At 37.2% G+C, this 13,128-nt stretch overlaps 1 protein-coding gene across 1 annotated transcript in view; it reads left to right on the forward strand.

The window, feature by feature from the left end:
• Positions 1-13,128, forward strand: part of ADGRD1 (adhesion G protein-coupled receptor D1) — a 156,600-nt gene that overhangs the window by 120,611 nt on the left and 22,861 nt on the right. The window contains exon 21 of the mRNA XM_074844445.1: positions 5,582-5,673. Coding sequence (XP_074700546.1) covers positions 5,582-5,673 — 92 coding nt within the window. The remainder of the gene's footprint in view (positions 1-5,581; positions 5,674-13,128) is intronic.

The following is a 13,128-nucleotide window of genomic DNA, read 5'->3' on the forward strand; positions in this document are numbered from 1 at the left end:
AGCAATTTGTTAAATAGTCTAAACCCAGCTCTGTCCAAAATAGCAGCAAGCTAGCTGACAAATTATTCTCTCTGGGCATTGAATACGCTAGCTGAAAAATGTGTTAGAGCCTATAGGGAAATAACAAGGCTAAACACTATTTTCTGTGTGCATGTGTGCCTGTGCTCTTTAAATAACAAATTAGCCACTCATTGCATGAACTAGTGTTTAGATCTGAAAATACTTCTCAAAAAGCAGTTTTTGACTACTTCCATCCACAGTTTCTCTCTGCCAAGAAAAAGAATTATGCTGCAAAGAAAACAGGGGCACTGCTCTTTTCAACTCCCACTCCCTAGAGACTAGACAGACACAGTCTACTTTTGTCCTGCCACAGCCTCACAGGCAATATAGACATCACGGAGCCTTAAAACAGAATGATGTGGTGGGAGTGTGACTGGGAAAAAATACTCACACATACTTTTCTAGGGAGTAATTCACAGAACCTCCCAGTCCTATATGGATTCTCGTACCCAAAGTGCTCGCTCTTTGGGGTTTGAGTCAAGGGATGGGATGAAGGAAATATTTCCTTCTATGTGTAGGTCTTCTGGCTTCTACCTGCATCTTAAGATTTAAAGAACACTCTCCCCCATCCTCCAAACCACAACACCCAAGCTTCCATAGCATCCTTTTAAGGCAGCTTCACAAAAAAATTGTTGCAATTAATTTGAAAACCAAACTAATCTCAGCCAAAGTTGGCCTGGGACGTGACTTCAACAGAAAAAAAAAGAAACCTTGACAAAGCACCTGAATTTTTGGAACAAGACATTAAAACTTCTGTCAGAAGGCTTTGTTTGTTATCAACCATCTGCTGCCTTGGTGTGTTTCCATAGATATGGCAAAATTAAGGAAATTCTGCAAAAGCATCTGTGTACATGGAGCAGTGGGTGTGCTGCAGACACTGAACAATCCATTGCAGGGGGTAGATACTGGGCTGTAGTGGCAAGTCCTTTCTATTGTTTTCCCTGTAAGTAGTTATTTTCCTGGTGGTTTTTTACAAGTCTTTCAGATAAACAGCATTTTTATGGAACTAAAAGATTTTCATTAGCATATTACTAACAGTTCTGTGCTGTGGGGACATCAGCTTCGTAACCAGTGTCCTCAGATGGGACTTCATGGAATTTGGATCCCAGGCTGAGATTGCCATCACTGTCTTCAGTTGTGACTTACTTATGAATATTCAATATATAAAAAATAATTTGCTCCCTCATACCTGCTGATCATACATGTTTTAGTAAGTTCTGTTGCCGTATGGTATTTATTCATACCTTTATGTACCAGTGCAGAATTGGGATCATTTCCATATGTTGAATAGTATCTTACTCTGCAGGTAGGCCCACTGATTGAAAAGTGACAATTCGTGTCCCTTATTAGACATCATTCATCATGGGAAAAGGTGACAGAATTGGAGCCATAGCGTTCAAAGGTCCTGAAACAGTAGGATTCTTCAGAGTCATTGAAATCCAGTGCATACTTCAGTGCTGTGGTGGATTAGAGACCAAATGAACAGACCACAGCTGCTAAGCTTCTAATTTTTTCTTATTAGCACTCAGTTATGAGCACTTTTACTATTTTAAAATTAAATTTCTTCATTATTTTAAAATTAAATTTCTTCTTACTTAACCAAGAGGAAAGCATGCAACATTTTTTCTAACAAGGGGACAGATTGTAAGAAATTAAAAATTAAAGATTAATATTAGGAAAGAGAAGTCAGGGATCTGTTACACCCTATGTTTATTATTTATTTTCTTATGTATTTCCTTTTCAACCTCAAAGTTTTGCTCTGATATTCAGCTCTGACCAGTGTGACACTGTATGCATTAATATAAAGTCACGAACACAGAAGTCTAAAATAACTCAATTTAGTCTGTTCTATCTGTAGTTGCTTTGGGATAGCTAAAAGTGGAATCGGGCTTTCCCAAATCATTCTCCCAAATTTTACCATCTTTCTAATTTAATTGGCTAGCTGTGCTTGGAAATGCATCTTACCCAGTAATGATTTCTGATGTGCCCTAGCAATGGGCTGCAACTGCACCAACTTGCAGCGATGGTGTGCTACCAGTGATGTCATGATAAGGATCAAATTACCTCGCACCATGAGAGAGTATGCTAAACCTCAGATTGGAAGAGTCAGTTATAACTCCCTGTACCACTGTCCAAAACTGAAGTGGTGTCTAAAATACTTTGTGGTTTTAGAGGAAAGCTGGTCAATGGATTTAATTAAGGCAATATGTTTTATCCATTTTTTTTTTTTTTTTAGTTCCTCTGTGCTGCCAAGCCTTTTCTTGGCTAGGATGCAACACACCACATCAGAGGGTGTTACACATGGGATTTTTCTGCACTCTACTAAAGAAGAAACTAAAATCTCATGAGACTTGGAGGAAACTTAGGTGAAACCCCTGCAAAAAAGCATAAGTGAGGGAAAGAATTTGTCTTGCTGTATCTGGTCTGACAAAATTTAGATGAGAAAAGATTTTGAAAGAGGTCCTTTTTGGTCATTTAACTCTCTTCCTGTTCTGACAATTTTTAGTCAGATGAAGTTGTCACTACAGTGAGCCAGAGCTCCCTGATGTCATTGCGATCTTTCCATGGGCTCTGATGGGCTTTGGATCAAGCCTACAATAATGGGAACTGGCAACTCCTGCTGATTTCACAGAGACTTGTGAGTGCCTGGGGTTGGACAAGCTGCCTTGAAAGAAATCCTGTGAGTTAGGAAACAAGCGCTAATGTTCTTAGCTATATATTTTTTTTAAAGTAGTGTGGCCAGTACCTGCAATCAAAAATATTCTGAGCTCCTCTGTAATTTTAAGGCAAAATAACTGCAACTGTTAGGTAATCTGGCCTTTCAGAAAAGTAAAATTAGGAACTATATACAGTTGCTATATCTAAATGTTTATTTTCCTAGTTTGAACATTCTAATATAGGTTAAAGCGTAACGAGTGTTTCATCAACTAAGCATTCTCCTGTTCAAATCACTGGCAAAGTATTTACATCAGATGCCAAAAAAATCACTGAAGGAACAATTCAGTGGCTCTATTTTGGTTTCCAATTATAAGGGCAGTGGAAATACCTCCATGTTTTACTTACTGAAACATTAACAAAGGAAGACATTTGTAGCTAATCTGTTTATTTAGGCTGGATGAGATTACTCCAATTTCTCAAAATACCTAAGCAAAAATTTTCAAGTAGTTTAGGAAATTTAAATATAGAACTTTGGGACTTGAGTGTAATGGTTCATTGCTAATTTTACAAGTACCTTGGTTTTTATCAGCTGTTTTCTTCTCGTCTTTTAAACATATTACTAAGACACCCTGGAAAGCATCGTCACACTGACTGCACAAGAGGAGAGGCTCAAGGCCTTTTTAAATTTCCACTTTAGACCATCCAAAATACCTAGGAAATTAATTTTTGAATTTATTTTTTTTTTTATATAAAGAAAATAAATTTCAGCTAGAAATGCTGAACAGTTTGTGCTTTAGAAAACCATCTGTCTCCTTTGAGACTATCTTGCTTGTGCTGTTTTCATGACCAAATCTTAGCGTTTGTGTCCAGTTTGAGTGAGAGTTTGCAAGATTCTGAGCATTCATTTGGTGGTGCTTATCATTAATAACTTTCACTGACTTTTGTAAGATGTAGGAATTTGAAGAATGAGGTTTAATCTTTTTGGTTTTACTCCATTGGATTTTTTGGAGGAGTATTTTAATATATATTATTTAGGCATAATCTGCATATTTTTAAAAATATTATGCAGAAAACAAAATCTAGGAGTGTCTTAAAAGAATTAGGAATGAAAGAAAGCATTAGGGTTAAGTGCTTGTGTGGCTGGCAGGAGTGTGCTGTTGTTTGCAGTCATCAGAAGCAGGGATCATGGAGCAAAAGTGACAGGATGAACTTGAACTGTCAGTGAGACACACACAAGGAAGTGTCAAAAGGGGAGACTGATATTTTGGATAAAAGACCAAAACTGCTGAATGATAATGTATTGGGAAAAAGGTTAAGGGTAGAGAGGCATTTTCTGTGTAATTCCCCTGAAAAGCTGGAGTAATGATGGTGAGCATTTGGTGGACATGCAGCAGAAAATCGGAAAGTTTGCAGGAAAAGGAGAAGAGAGAAAGAGAAGAGAATGTGTAACTTGTTCATGTTCATCGTTTGCTGCTTCAGTCAGCGTGCATATTTAGCATATAAATGGGTTTCTCAAAAATGCTTGTTACACCCTCAAAGAATTTATAAAAGATATTTACAAAATATGATTTGGTTGGAATAGGGAAAATGATCCCAAGACCATTGAATTTCACTTCTTATTCATCTCTTTAAAGCTGATTGAACAAGTACACTTGTAATTGAAAAGCTGTCAGGTTCCTCAGGGTGTTCTTTGGACAGGCTAAAAAAGCCGTGGTGGAAATGAACTCTAAAACAGCTATGCTCCTACTTCACACCAGGTGATGATCTGCACTTAGAAATCTAAAATTAAAAGAGTAGTCAGAAGATTTGAAAAATACCAAGGAAATCATTATCATCAAAATTATACATTTTTAAATTCATCCTCTCATTCTCAGAATTAGAATATTTATGTCAAAATAGAGTATAATTATTGAGTTTTAATTGAGCAACAGCATGATTTTGAAGTCTTTCTTTTTCTTCTGTAGTTCAAGATAGTTTTGTTCTGCCCTTGTTCTTAACTTGATGCTAAATATTAGCTTTGTAGCTGATATGTAACTTTGGTCAAGAAGGGAGAAATATGTCTTTTACCTTCACATTCTCTCCTCTTTTTTTTTTTTTTTTTCCTTTAAACTTAAGGTTTTTGCACAGCAAGACAGTCTTTGCCACATTTCCTTCAAGTGATAAAGATTTCCTTATTTCTTCACCTGTGACTCCAGAGCAAACTCTCTTTTGTTAGACATTTTTAGTGTTAGTCTTTTCAAGATTTCCTACTTTTCTGGTGGGAGTTCTTTTCATTTTACTGATGTTTCTGCTGGGCCTGACATCACAAAGAGCAGGGTTTTTGAAGAGCAGAGCTCAGGCTTAACATATTTTCCTCATTGCTGTTTTAAAATAATCTTGTGCTTAAATTGCAGGCAGACTTTGGTAAGAAACGGGAACTGTACACTGTGAGGTCTAGCGGGAAAGGTGCCTTCTGAAGTCTGTGCACATGCAAGGACAAAAATAAAGAGCATGCAGACACATGTCCCTCTTCACTGGAGTTCTTGTCTGATTTGTCAGCTGTAGTAGATTGTTAGGGTATTTATTTGTACAGTAGGAATCCTGAGCACTTCTTTAGCTGTGAAGAAATGTACCAGTCCAGCCTTATCCTAAACAGACAAGGACTGTTCCTGAAGGAAAGAAAGAACTACCCACTGTGGGGAGAGGGAAATCCATTGACAACGGTTAAACTCTACCAATCCAAAATTGGAAACCTCTTTTGCCAAATAAATACAACACACGAAGTTCCTATTTTCTGTTGTATTGTACAACACACTCCTAGGGCAGTTTGCACCTCTGACACAGTCAATACCTTCCTGAACAAGTCTTGTTCCTTCTTCTTCAGGTCAATATTGGTATTCTCATTGCTGTTACCAGAGTTATCTCAAGAATCAGTGCAGACAGCTATAAGGTCCACGGAGATGCCAATGCCCTCAAGTAAGTTTTTCTCATTCAAATTATAACAAGTTAATAATCTCACACTAGCAATGTTGTATCGCAGAGACGTATATTATGGACTTCTCCCAGAACACTGATATCATTCCTCTTTAGTAAAAAGCAAATAATGTTAAAGGTAGTGCAGCCAGTTAACCTATATTTTATGAAAGGCAAATGCTGCACAGGGTGAAACCTGTGGTTCAGCATGAGCTAAAATGTTCTTCTGCTTATTACAGTCTCCAACATTTGCTGATTCATGATTTTCCCTTTTATTAATGGAGACTTTCCTCTTCCTGCTATATTCAAAGATAAATCTCGCAGAGCATCATTAATCTGTACTGGGGTATTGCAACTATTCTGCTCCTTCAAAGGATAAACCTTGTTTCTAGCCCCAGTTCAGCATAATATTTGGGCAATGCTTATCTTTAAGACTCTCTTGATACTGCAAAGCGCACAGACTTATACTAGATTAAAATGTGTGTTTAAATTCAAATGGGTCTTTATATCAAGGTGCCTTGAGCCTCTTGGGATGGTGGCCTCTCTGACAGTGTATCATGTTTAAAATACTGTGCTAGCAAGGCTAGAGAGAAAATGTAAGGTAGACACATTGCTACATCTGAATGCACAAGGACAAATTCTGATTTCTAAAATCTATAGGATTATATATGGGTAGCTAAGAAGATAATTTAATATACTGAGTTTAAAGTAAGATGCCGAATATTCCATTTTATATTTTGTATCTCCTAAACATGCTTTAGTGCAAATATATAAAGGACACTGTATATAACTCAAAGAATATGTATTTTAGGTAGAAGAATAATGTGATGATGTTTTGTGTTTAATGTTTCTGAGTCACAGGCTATTGTAAGGTAAGGATTTGGTGCCACTGCTCTGAAATGTTATCATAAAGAATAATTTTTATGCTTGGATTACTTATGTAATTTTTAAAATGCCATTAAGTTTTAAATATTGGTGACAGTTACCTAATTGAAGTTAGTTTAGTTATTGTATACTTATCCAACAGGAAAAGAAAAACAGTAAATAAGTCTACACAAAAATCTATAAGATAATTACACTGTAGTGAAATGAAAAGACTGGGAATTAAAATTACTGTTTCAGGTTTGGCTGAGTCCTTGTGACCTTCAGAAATACAAAGGAAATATGGAACCTTAGGAAGCAAATAACTGTATATTGTCAATGCCAATTTGTATGCACTGTTGGAATTATGAAGACAAAGGAACAACCTCCATAAGTAGAAGATGAGCTACACAGATTGCTCTGTGTACTTAGATATTTCCTTACTTATATTACAAAGAATTGATTCAATACACGTTGTACCCTGCACACCACTATATATTAATTTTTTAAAAGAAAACTATGTGTGTGTACATAAGTAAAATGATTTATGAATGGTTGGTCTAGGAATAAGATGAAATGCATTTAATCAGGAGTATATGTTCTTAGTTCAAATATTATCAGCTGTGGATTTGGAATGGTGGAGCTCTGTACTGAAAATCCAGATAACCAGGCTAAGAGCTGCTCCTTGTGCCAAATAATTTTTAAAATACAGTTTTAGGACTTGACCTAACAAAAGTGATGGTGGTGGAGAAAAATTATAATCGATGGGAAGATATATCTGGAAGCATTAAATCTTTAAATTATTGATTAAGCAGAAATGTGCTCTGATAGAACAGCTTTCCTCATAGAACTAAATCAATTCAATAAAATATAATTGAAGGTAAACAGAACATACAGAATAGCTTTTTTTTCTGGAACTATCATTACAGAAAGGGGTCCTCAGAAGAAATTTGAAATGAGAAAGGCATTCCAACATCAGAGAAAAGCTGTCCAAATCAGATCTTAGAGAGTATTTATACCCTGATTCAATGTAGCAGTGAGGCATGATGAATTGGAGTTTCATGTACAGAGGATGTCATGGAGAAAGTAACTGGTCTGTTGGAATAAAGAGAAATATAAGTCCTTTCTAACACTGGATTTAATTTTCTTGTCATCAGTATTTCTTATACAGGTGAGAAGTTTATATATCTAGTGTGAAATCATTCTGTCGATGGTACTCTTTTCCAAATAAGAAGAGAACAAAACAAAAGAGAGTTCTGTTCTGACAGCTGCACAGGAAATGTTTTTCAGAGTGAAAAAAAACCATGCCTCCAACCACTAAAGGAGCCTAGATGTTGATTAGAGGTTAACATGTGAGAGTAGCTAAGCACCACAAAATGAATCAGTGACAGAGAGCACAGAGAAATCAGAAAAATGCAATAAGCTCTGTCGTTTCTGTCAAGTCACTGTCAGCAAGGACTGCAAGGTAGTTTTTGAATCAACATATTCAGTTGGCTTAAGGAAGAATCACTGAAGACTGCAAAATGCTGTGTAAGATCAGCCTTAAATAAAGGGCCTGTCAGGCATCCGTATGAATAGTGCAGTTCATTTGATATTAGCTATGGGGGAAACTGCAATATGTTAGAAAGAATTTATCAAGCACTTGTTAGAAACACAGCTGAATTAAAATGGCACAGCATGATTTTGGTGAGACAAGAAAGCACTTTGTCACCATGTTGCAGTGAAGTGGTACATAAGGCAGAAGTGGGTTTTTTTAGGGCTGTGTTCATGGTTTCAGAAAGCTAAAGACAGAAAATGAGAATTGCAGTGCAAGGAGCTGTGGAGGAAGCCTGCTTGATCCAATAAACTTGAGAGGGAAAAGAAGAGGGATTTCAGTGCTGTCTTTTCAAGCAGGAATGAAATTTAAGTGGAAAGCACAATGAGAAAGGTAAGTTGCTGTCTGCAACAATTTGGATGATAGCACTTAAACAGCAGGGTTTCAAAGTTTACAAGTGATAATGAACTGAAAGACATAGCAATACTGGCTGGAGAACCACAAAGGTGCCTGTGGCAGAAGAGTGAGGGAGGTGCCAGCACCAGCTTGCCTTTCCTTGGTAACTCAGGCCAATATTTATATCTGCCTTTAAACACCTGACTAAGAGGCTTCACACTTGCAGCTGTTGTTGAGTTCAAATACCAACAGCCCTTGTAGTCTGAAAATCCCAGCCCACAGGTTTTACAGAATGGGCTCATCATCAGGATTGCCTCTTGCCAGGCTTTGCTGCCAAAGGAAAAGTTTAATCACACTGACAAGGACTGACTTCCATTCCTGCTGGCAGCCTGGATGGGAGAGCACCTGACCTGGATTCATCTCCCCTAACTTTAGAGCTCACCTCCACCCGGACTCCTCATCAGTGAAGAAATGGGTGTTTCTACCGTGCAGTTGATCTTGTCAAGTGTTCATCTCACCTTAAAGGTTCTGATTTCTCCCCAGTGACCATGAGGGTCACCTAGACTGCCCAGCTCATACTCAGATACCATCTCTGTGCATGTCTCAAGCCAGGTGTGATAACTCACACCTCCTAGGCCATCAACCCATAACTGAGCAGAGATTACCTTAGGAAATTGTCAGAACAAAGATGCAGTTACAAGCCACGATGATATCAGTTAGAAAGGATATTTATTGTTAGAGAAGTGCTAGTACTGGAGCGTATTGAGTTTCCCTAAAGATTAAGTTACTTGGCAACGCAAGTGGATATTACCAACAAGGCTTGTTTCTCTTGGCAACAGACAGTAATAAACTGATGTAATTATTTAGAGGAATTCTTCCCAATTTTCCATATGGCAACAGGTCCTCTCAAATGCTGACTCAAGTGTGAGTACAGAATATGTATGAGGGTGAGCCAGTGCTCCACTCTAAGGCAGTGTCCATTGGACTTCATATTAAAAGGTCAAAGTAGAATAGAAAGTAGTGAACAAAACTTTTTTATCATAAAAGTATTTAATTATTCATCTTCCCTATTCACATTTTGTCCAGAATAAAGTGCAGTACATTATGGGCTGATTGACCTCTCAGGTTTAGATGTTGCTTGTCACAATGGCAATATCAGACAGCATCTTGCTGAACATTTTATTCTAGTTTCAGAGATACTGGTGTGGACATCTCTGTTTGTTTGTTTAAAGTAAATAATAATAGCACTCCCAAAATAAAATATAGGATAAACTGAAGCAGCTGCATAAAAGGGTAACTTTATATGATACATAAACTGTAAAATACCCAACAATTTAAGGCAAAATGAATACAATTAATTAATCAGTATATGATCAGAGATGCTAATTAATACACAATAAACTCCTGTGACAGTCTGAACAGTAAGTATTTGGTCATTGTAGGAATTTTTATGTGTGTGAAAACGGTGACTTTTTTAGTGTCTGAAACTTTAATTCTGCAAGAGCAGTTTACTGGTAGGAGCTAAGTAAAGAATTATTATCAGCTCCTATTTAGTACTTGAATTTATTCAAGAACATGCTTTTTGTATTGTTTTCTGAAGCAGATTGAACACATGTATAGAAAATGAGCTGTTTCACTTAGTTGTGATTGATTATATGTGAACCTTTTATTAGATGGTTAGCTATTCACTTTCAGCAAGATAATTCTGTGCAATAATTTACATGCTGCTTTCTGAGAATGTTTTGGATCCAGGGAACAGATTTTCCACCAAGAAGCTAATTTGAATGTTTTAGTTTATAGAATGCTGAATCAAATACCTTGAAACATTTAAATGCTGACAGACAACATTTGTTTGCATTCTCCATTCTTGACTGGGCCTTCTTTTAGGGAAATAATTAATCATATGTTTGAGTTTAAGCATATGACTGGTCTCTCTAAGCTTAATGCAATTAAAGCAGACTAGTTTAATGGAATTACTCATGTGCTTGAAAAGGCATATGATTACATTTCTGAGTTATGGACTATTTGAACTCTTTTTCTTATTTATTTCTGCTGCATGTAAAGTCTTAATTCCACTTACTGCATTCATTAACTCTTATTAGGACCTAAATAGCTTTTTTCTTGCTGCTCTACCCCTTCAAAGTCTCATTGCTGTGTTTACTTGGGAAGTTACTTCTCTGTTACAGTGAGAAAAGATATCTAATATGTCAGAGTTTTAGAAATGTGCACATTTCATTAGCCATGGGAGAAGGCTTCCCTGATTAAGTCTATCCACGACAGGTAGTTGTTTGATTACATGAGTTACCTGGCTCCTGGATTGCAAAGGTTAAAGTATAACATAGTTTCCAAAGATATTAGTTTTGCACTGACTAATATTCATTGTAATAGAGGAAGAAATGCAAAGCAGTCTCTGTTGCAGGAACAGTAGTTTTAAACTAGAAACAAAGATACCATGCTTAGCCATACCACTGCGCTTTCCCAGTTAGTTCACTGTTACATTGTATAGTCTGGAAGACACAGTTTCATTAACTTTTCTTGAATAAATTGCTAAGTCCAACTCTTACTGAATACTTCCTCACTGCTTGCTCTGAAATGGTCCAATGACTTGGAAAAATCTCTATCTTTTGTATAAAGCTTACACTTCAGAAGCTAGTGAACCAGAAGTCATAGCTATCATAATCATCCACGGAGAAAGCAATTATGACAAAATTAGAAATATTTCTTAGCTTTTTACCCCATTCTTTCTTTCATTTTACTAATTTCCTTTGTCCCTCAAAGCTCAGTCTTCACTCTGTAAAATAATAAAACAGACTCTTGTTCTCTGCTAAGTGGAGGAAAAACATTTTTTTCTGTTTAGTTAAATTAATGACTGAAAATTGGAACAAATGGCAGTAGCTGCAGTGCACGGGAGCAAAACAGGCCTTCAAGGAAAGCTCAGCAGGGCAAGCAAGTCATGTAAGCTGCTGTGTTAGTTTGTTCTGCATTTTTTAACCACTTTGCATGACACTGAAAACAGAGTATGTAGGTTTAATGCAAATCCACTCCTTGCTTTGGTTATTTGAAAAAAATAAGCTGTACAGAAAGATTTTCCCTTTGACAGATACAAATACAAGAGGATTGTCCTCCAACAGCTCATGATGCTGCAGACATCTGTATGGTTTAACCGTGTAATTGACCATTCCAAAGCACTTTGCAAAGCCGTCTATTATATCCCTGCAGCACACCGAATGCACTGTGGCAAATTGCTCATCCGTTTAATCAATGATCCATTCCATGCCATGACTCTGCATCGGTATTTTACTTTGTTTATAAACATACTGCCTGCCTTTCAGCCCAGTCACCTTTTGTCTTGGATACCAATCCTCCAAGTTAGAGCTGATAGCTTTGGTGCTTTTAACATGAGACATTATTCTCCACGATACCGTGTATTTGTTGCGTTTTGTTCTTGTGATTCCATTCCTGTTTCATGTCATTTGATGTCCAAATACTTCTCTTTCTAAGGGTTATTTGCAGCTGTTCATTTTCACAGAACATACTTGTCAATCATGGCACTTGCTTGAAGCTCTCATGGGAGCTCTCCTGCTAAAGGAGATACCATAATCTCACTCCATAACTAAATTCCACCCCTTTGTGATACCATTAGAGATTTTATTTTTTTTTCCCCTTTCAAGAGAGGTGAGGACCAAGTTACAATCTGCAAACTCTTCTGAAATTCTACCAGGATTCAAAATCCATAGCACTAGAAAACCCTTTCTCTGCCTTTCTGGGTGGCAGATGCTGCAGTGCAACCCTGGGAGAAATGGAGCCCCTGCTTTTGTGTGCTCTGTTGAAAAAGAAAAGAGCTTTTCCCATTTGCTGAAGGAGAGCCATCAGTTAGAAAAAGCAGTGTGGCAGGCCAAATCTGCTTTCAGCAATTCCTTGACTATTTCTAATTGTGTGTAAGAAATCATGTTCATTGAACATGTCTTCAAACAGCATGAGTGATGTACCTCATGGAAACTCTTGGAGGGAGGAGAGTTGACTGGCAATAAAGGAAATAATTAAAATGAAAGTATTAAGCAATGACAATTAGTGAGCTGAAGTGCTACTGCCAATGATAATGTCTTCAACCTAATTAAATTTTTGGCTCATTGAATATGACAAATACAAATGCAGTTTGGATATCTCCTTAGTAGACTCAGAGGTTTAGGCTAAAAATACATGGGTTTGAATGTTGCCAATGAGAGTATTAATGAGGAAGTACTAATCTTTTAGGAACCATAATGACACTAATGGTAGTGCTTTCTTTACCACAGATGCTAAGAGCCATAGCATGACAGAAAGGCTCCAGGCCATGTTGTGATCATTCAGGCGCATTTCAGACACATTTTGGGAGGAGTAATAAAAGCTTAAAAGTATGTAAAACATAGCTGCAGAGAGGAGGCTACTCTGCAAAACTGCAGGAGAAGGGACAAATAGTAATAGGCTTAAACTGATGAAAAAATCAAGTATCTTTAAGCTTGCAGTAGTGGGAGGGGAGTTGCAATGGAATTGATCACCTGGAGAGCTGCTGAGCTGTCTTTAAACGGCTTTCAGAAGTGGTTGCACAAATGTCTGTCAGGGCTAATTCTGGTGCCAGGAGCGACAACTGATCCTGTCTCATGGCTGAGCTGGACAAGATGACACTG

This window comes from Strix aluco, chromosome 18 (assembly GCF_031877795.1).
Source record: "Strix aluco isolate bStrAlu1 chromosome 18, bStrAlu1.hap1, whole genome shotgun sequence".
NCBI classification, from domain to species: domain Eukaryota; kingdom Metazoa; phylum Chordata; class Aves; order Strigiformes; family Strigidae; genus Strix; species Strix aluco.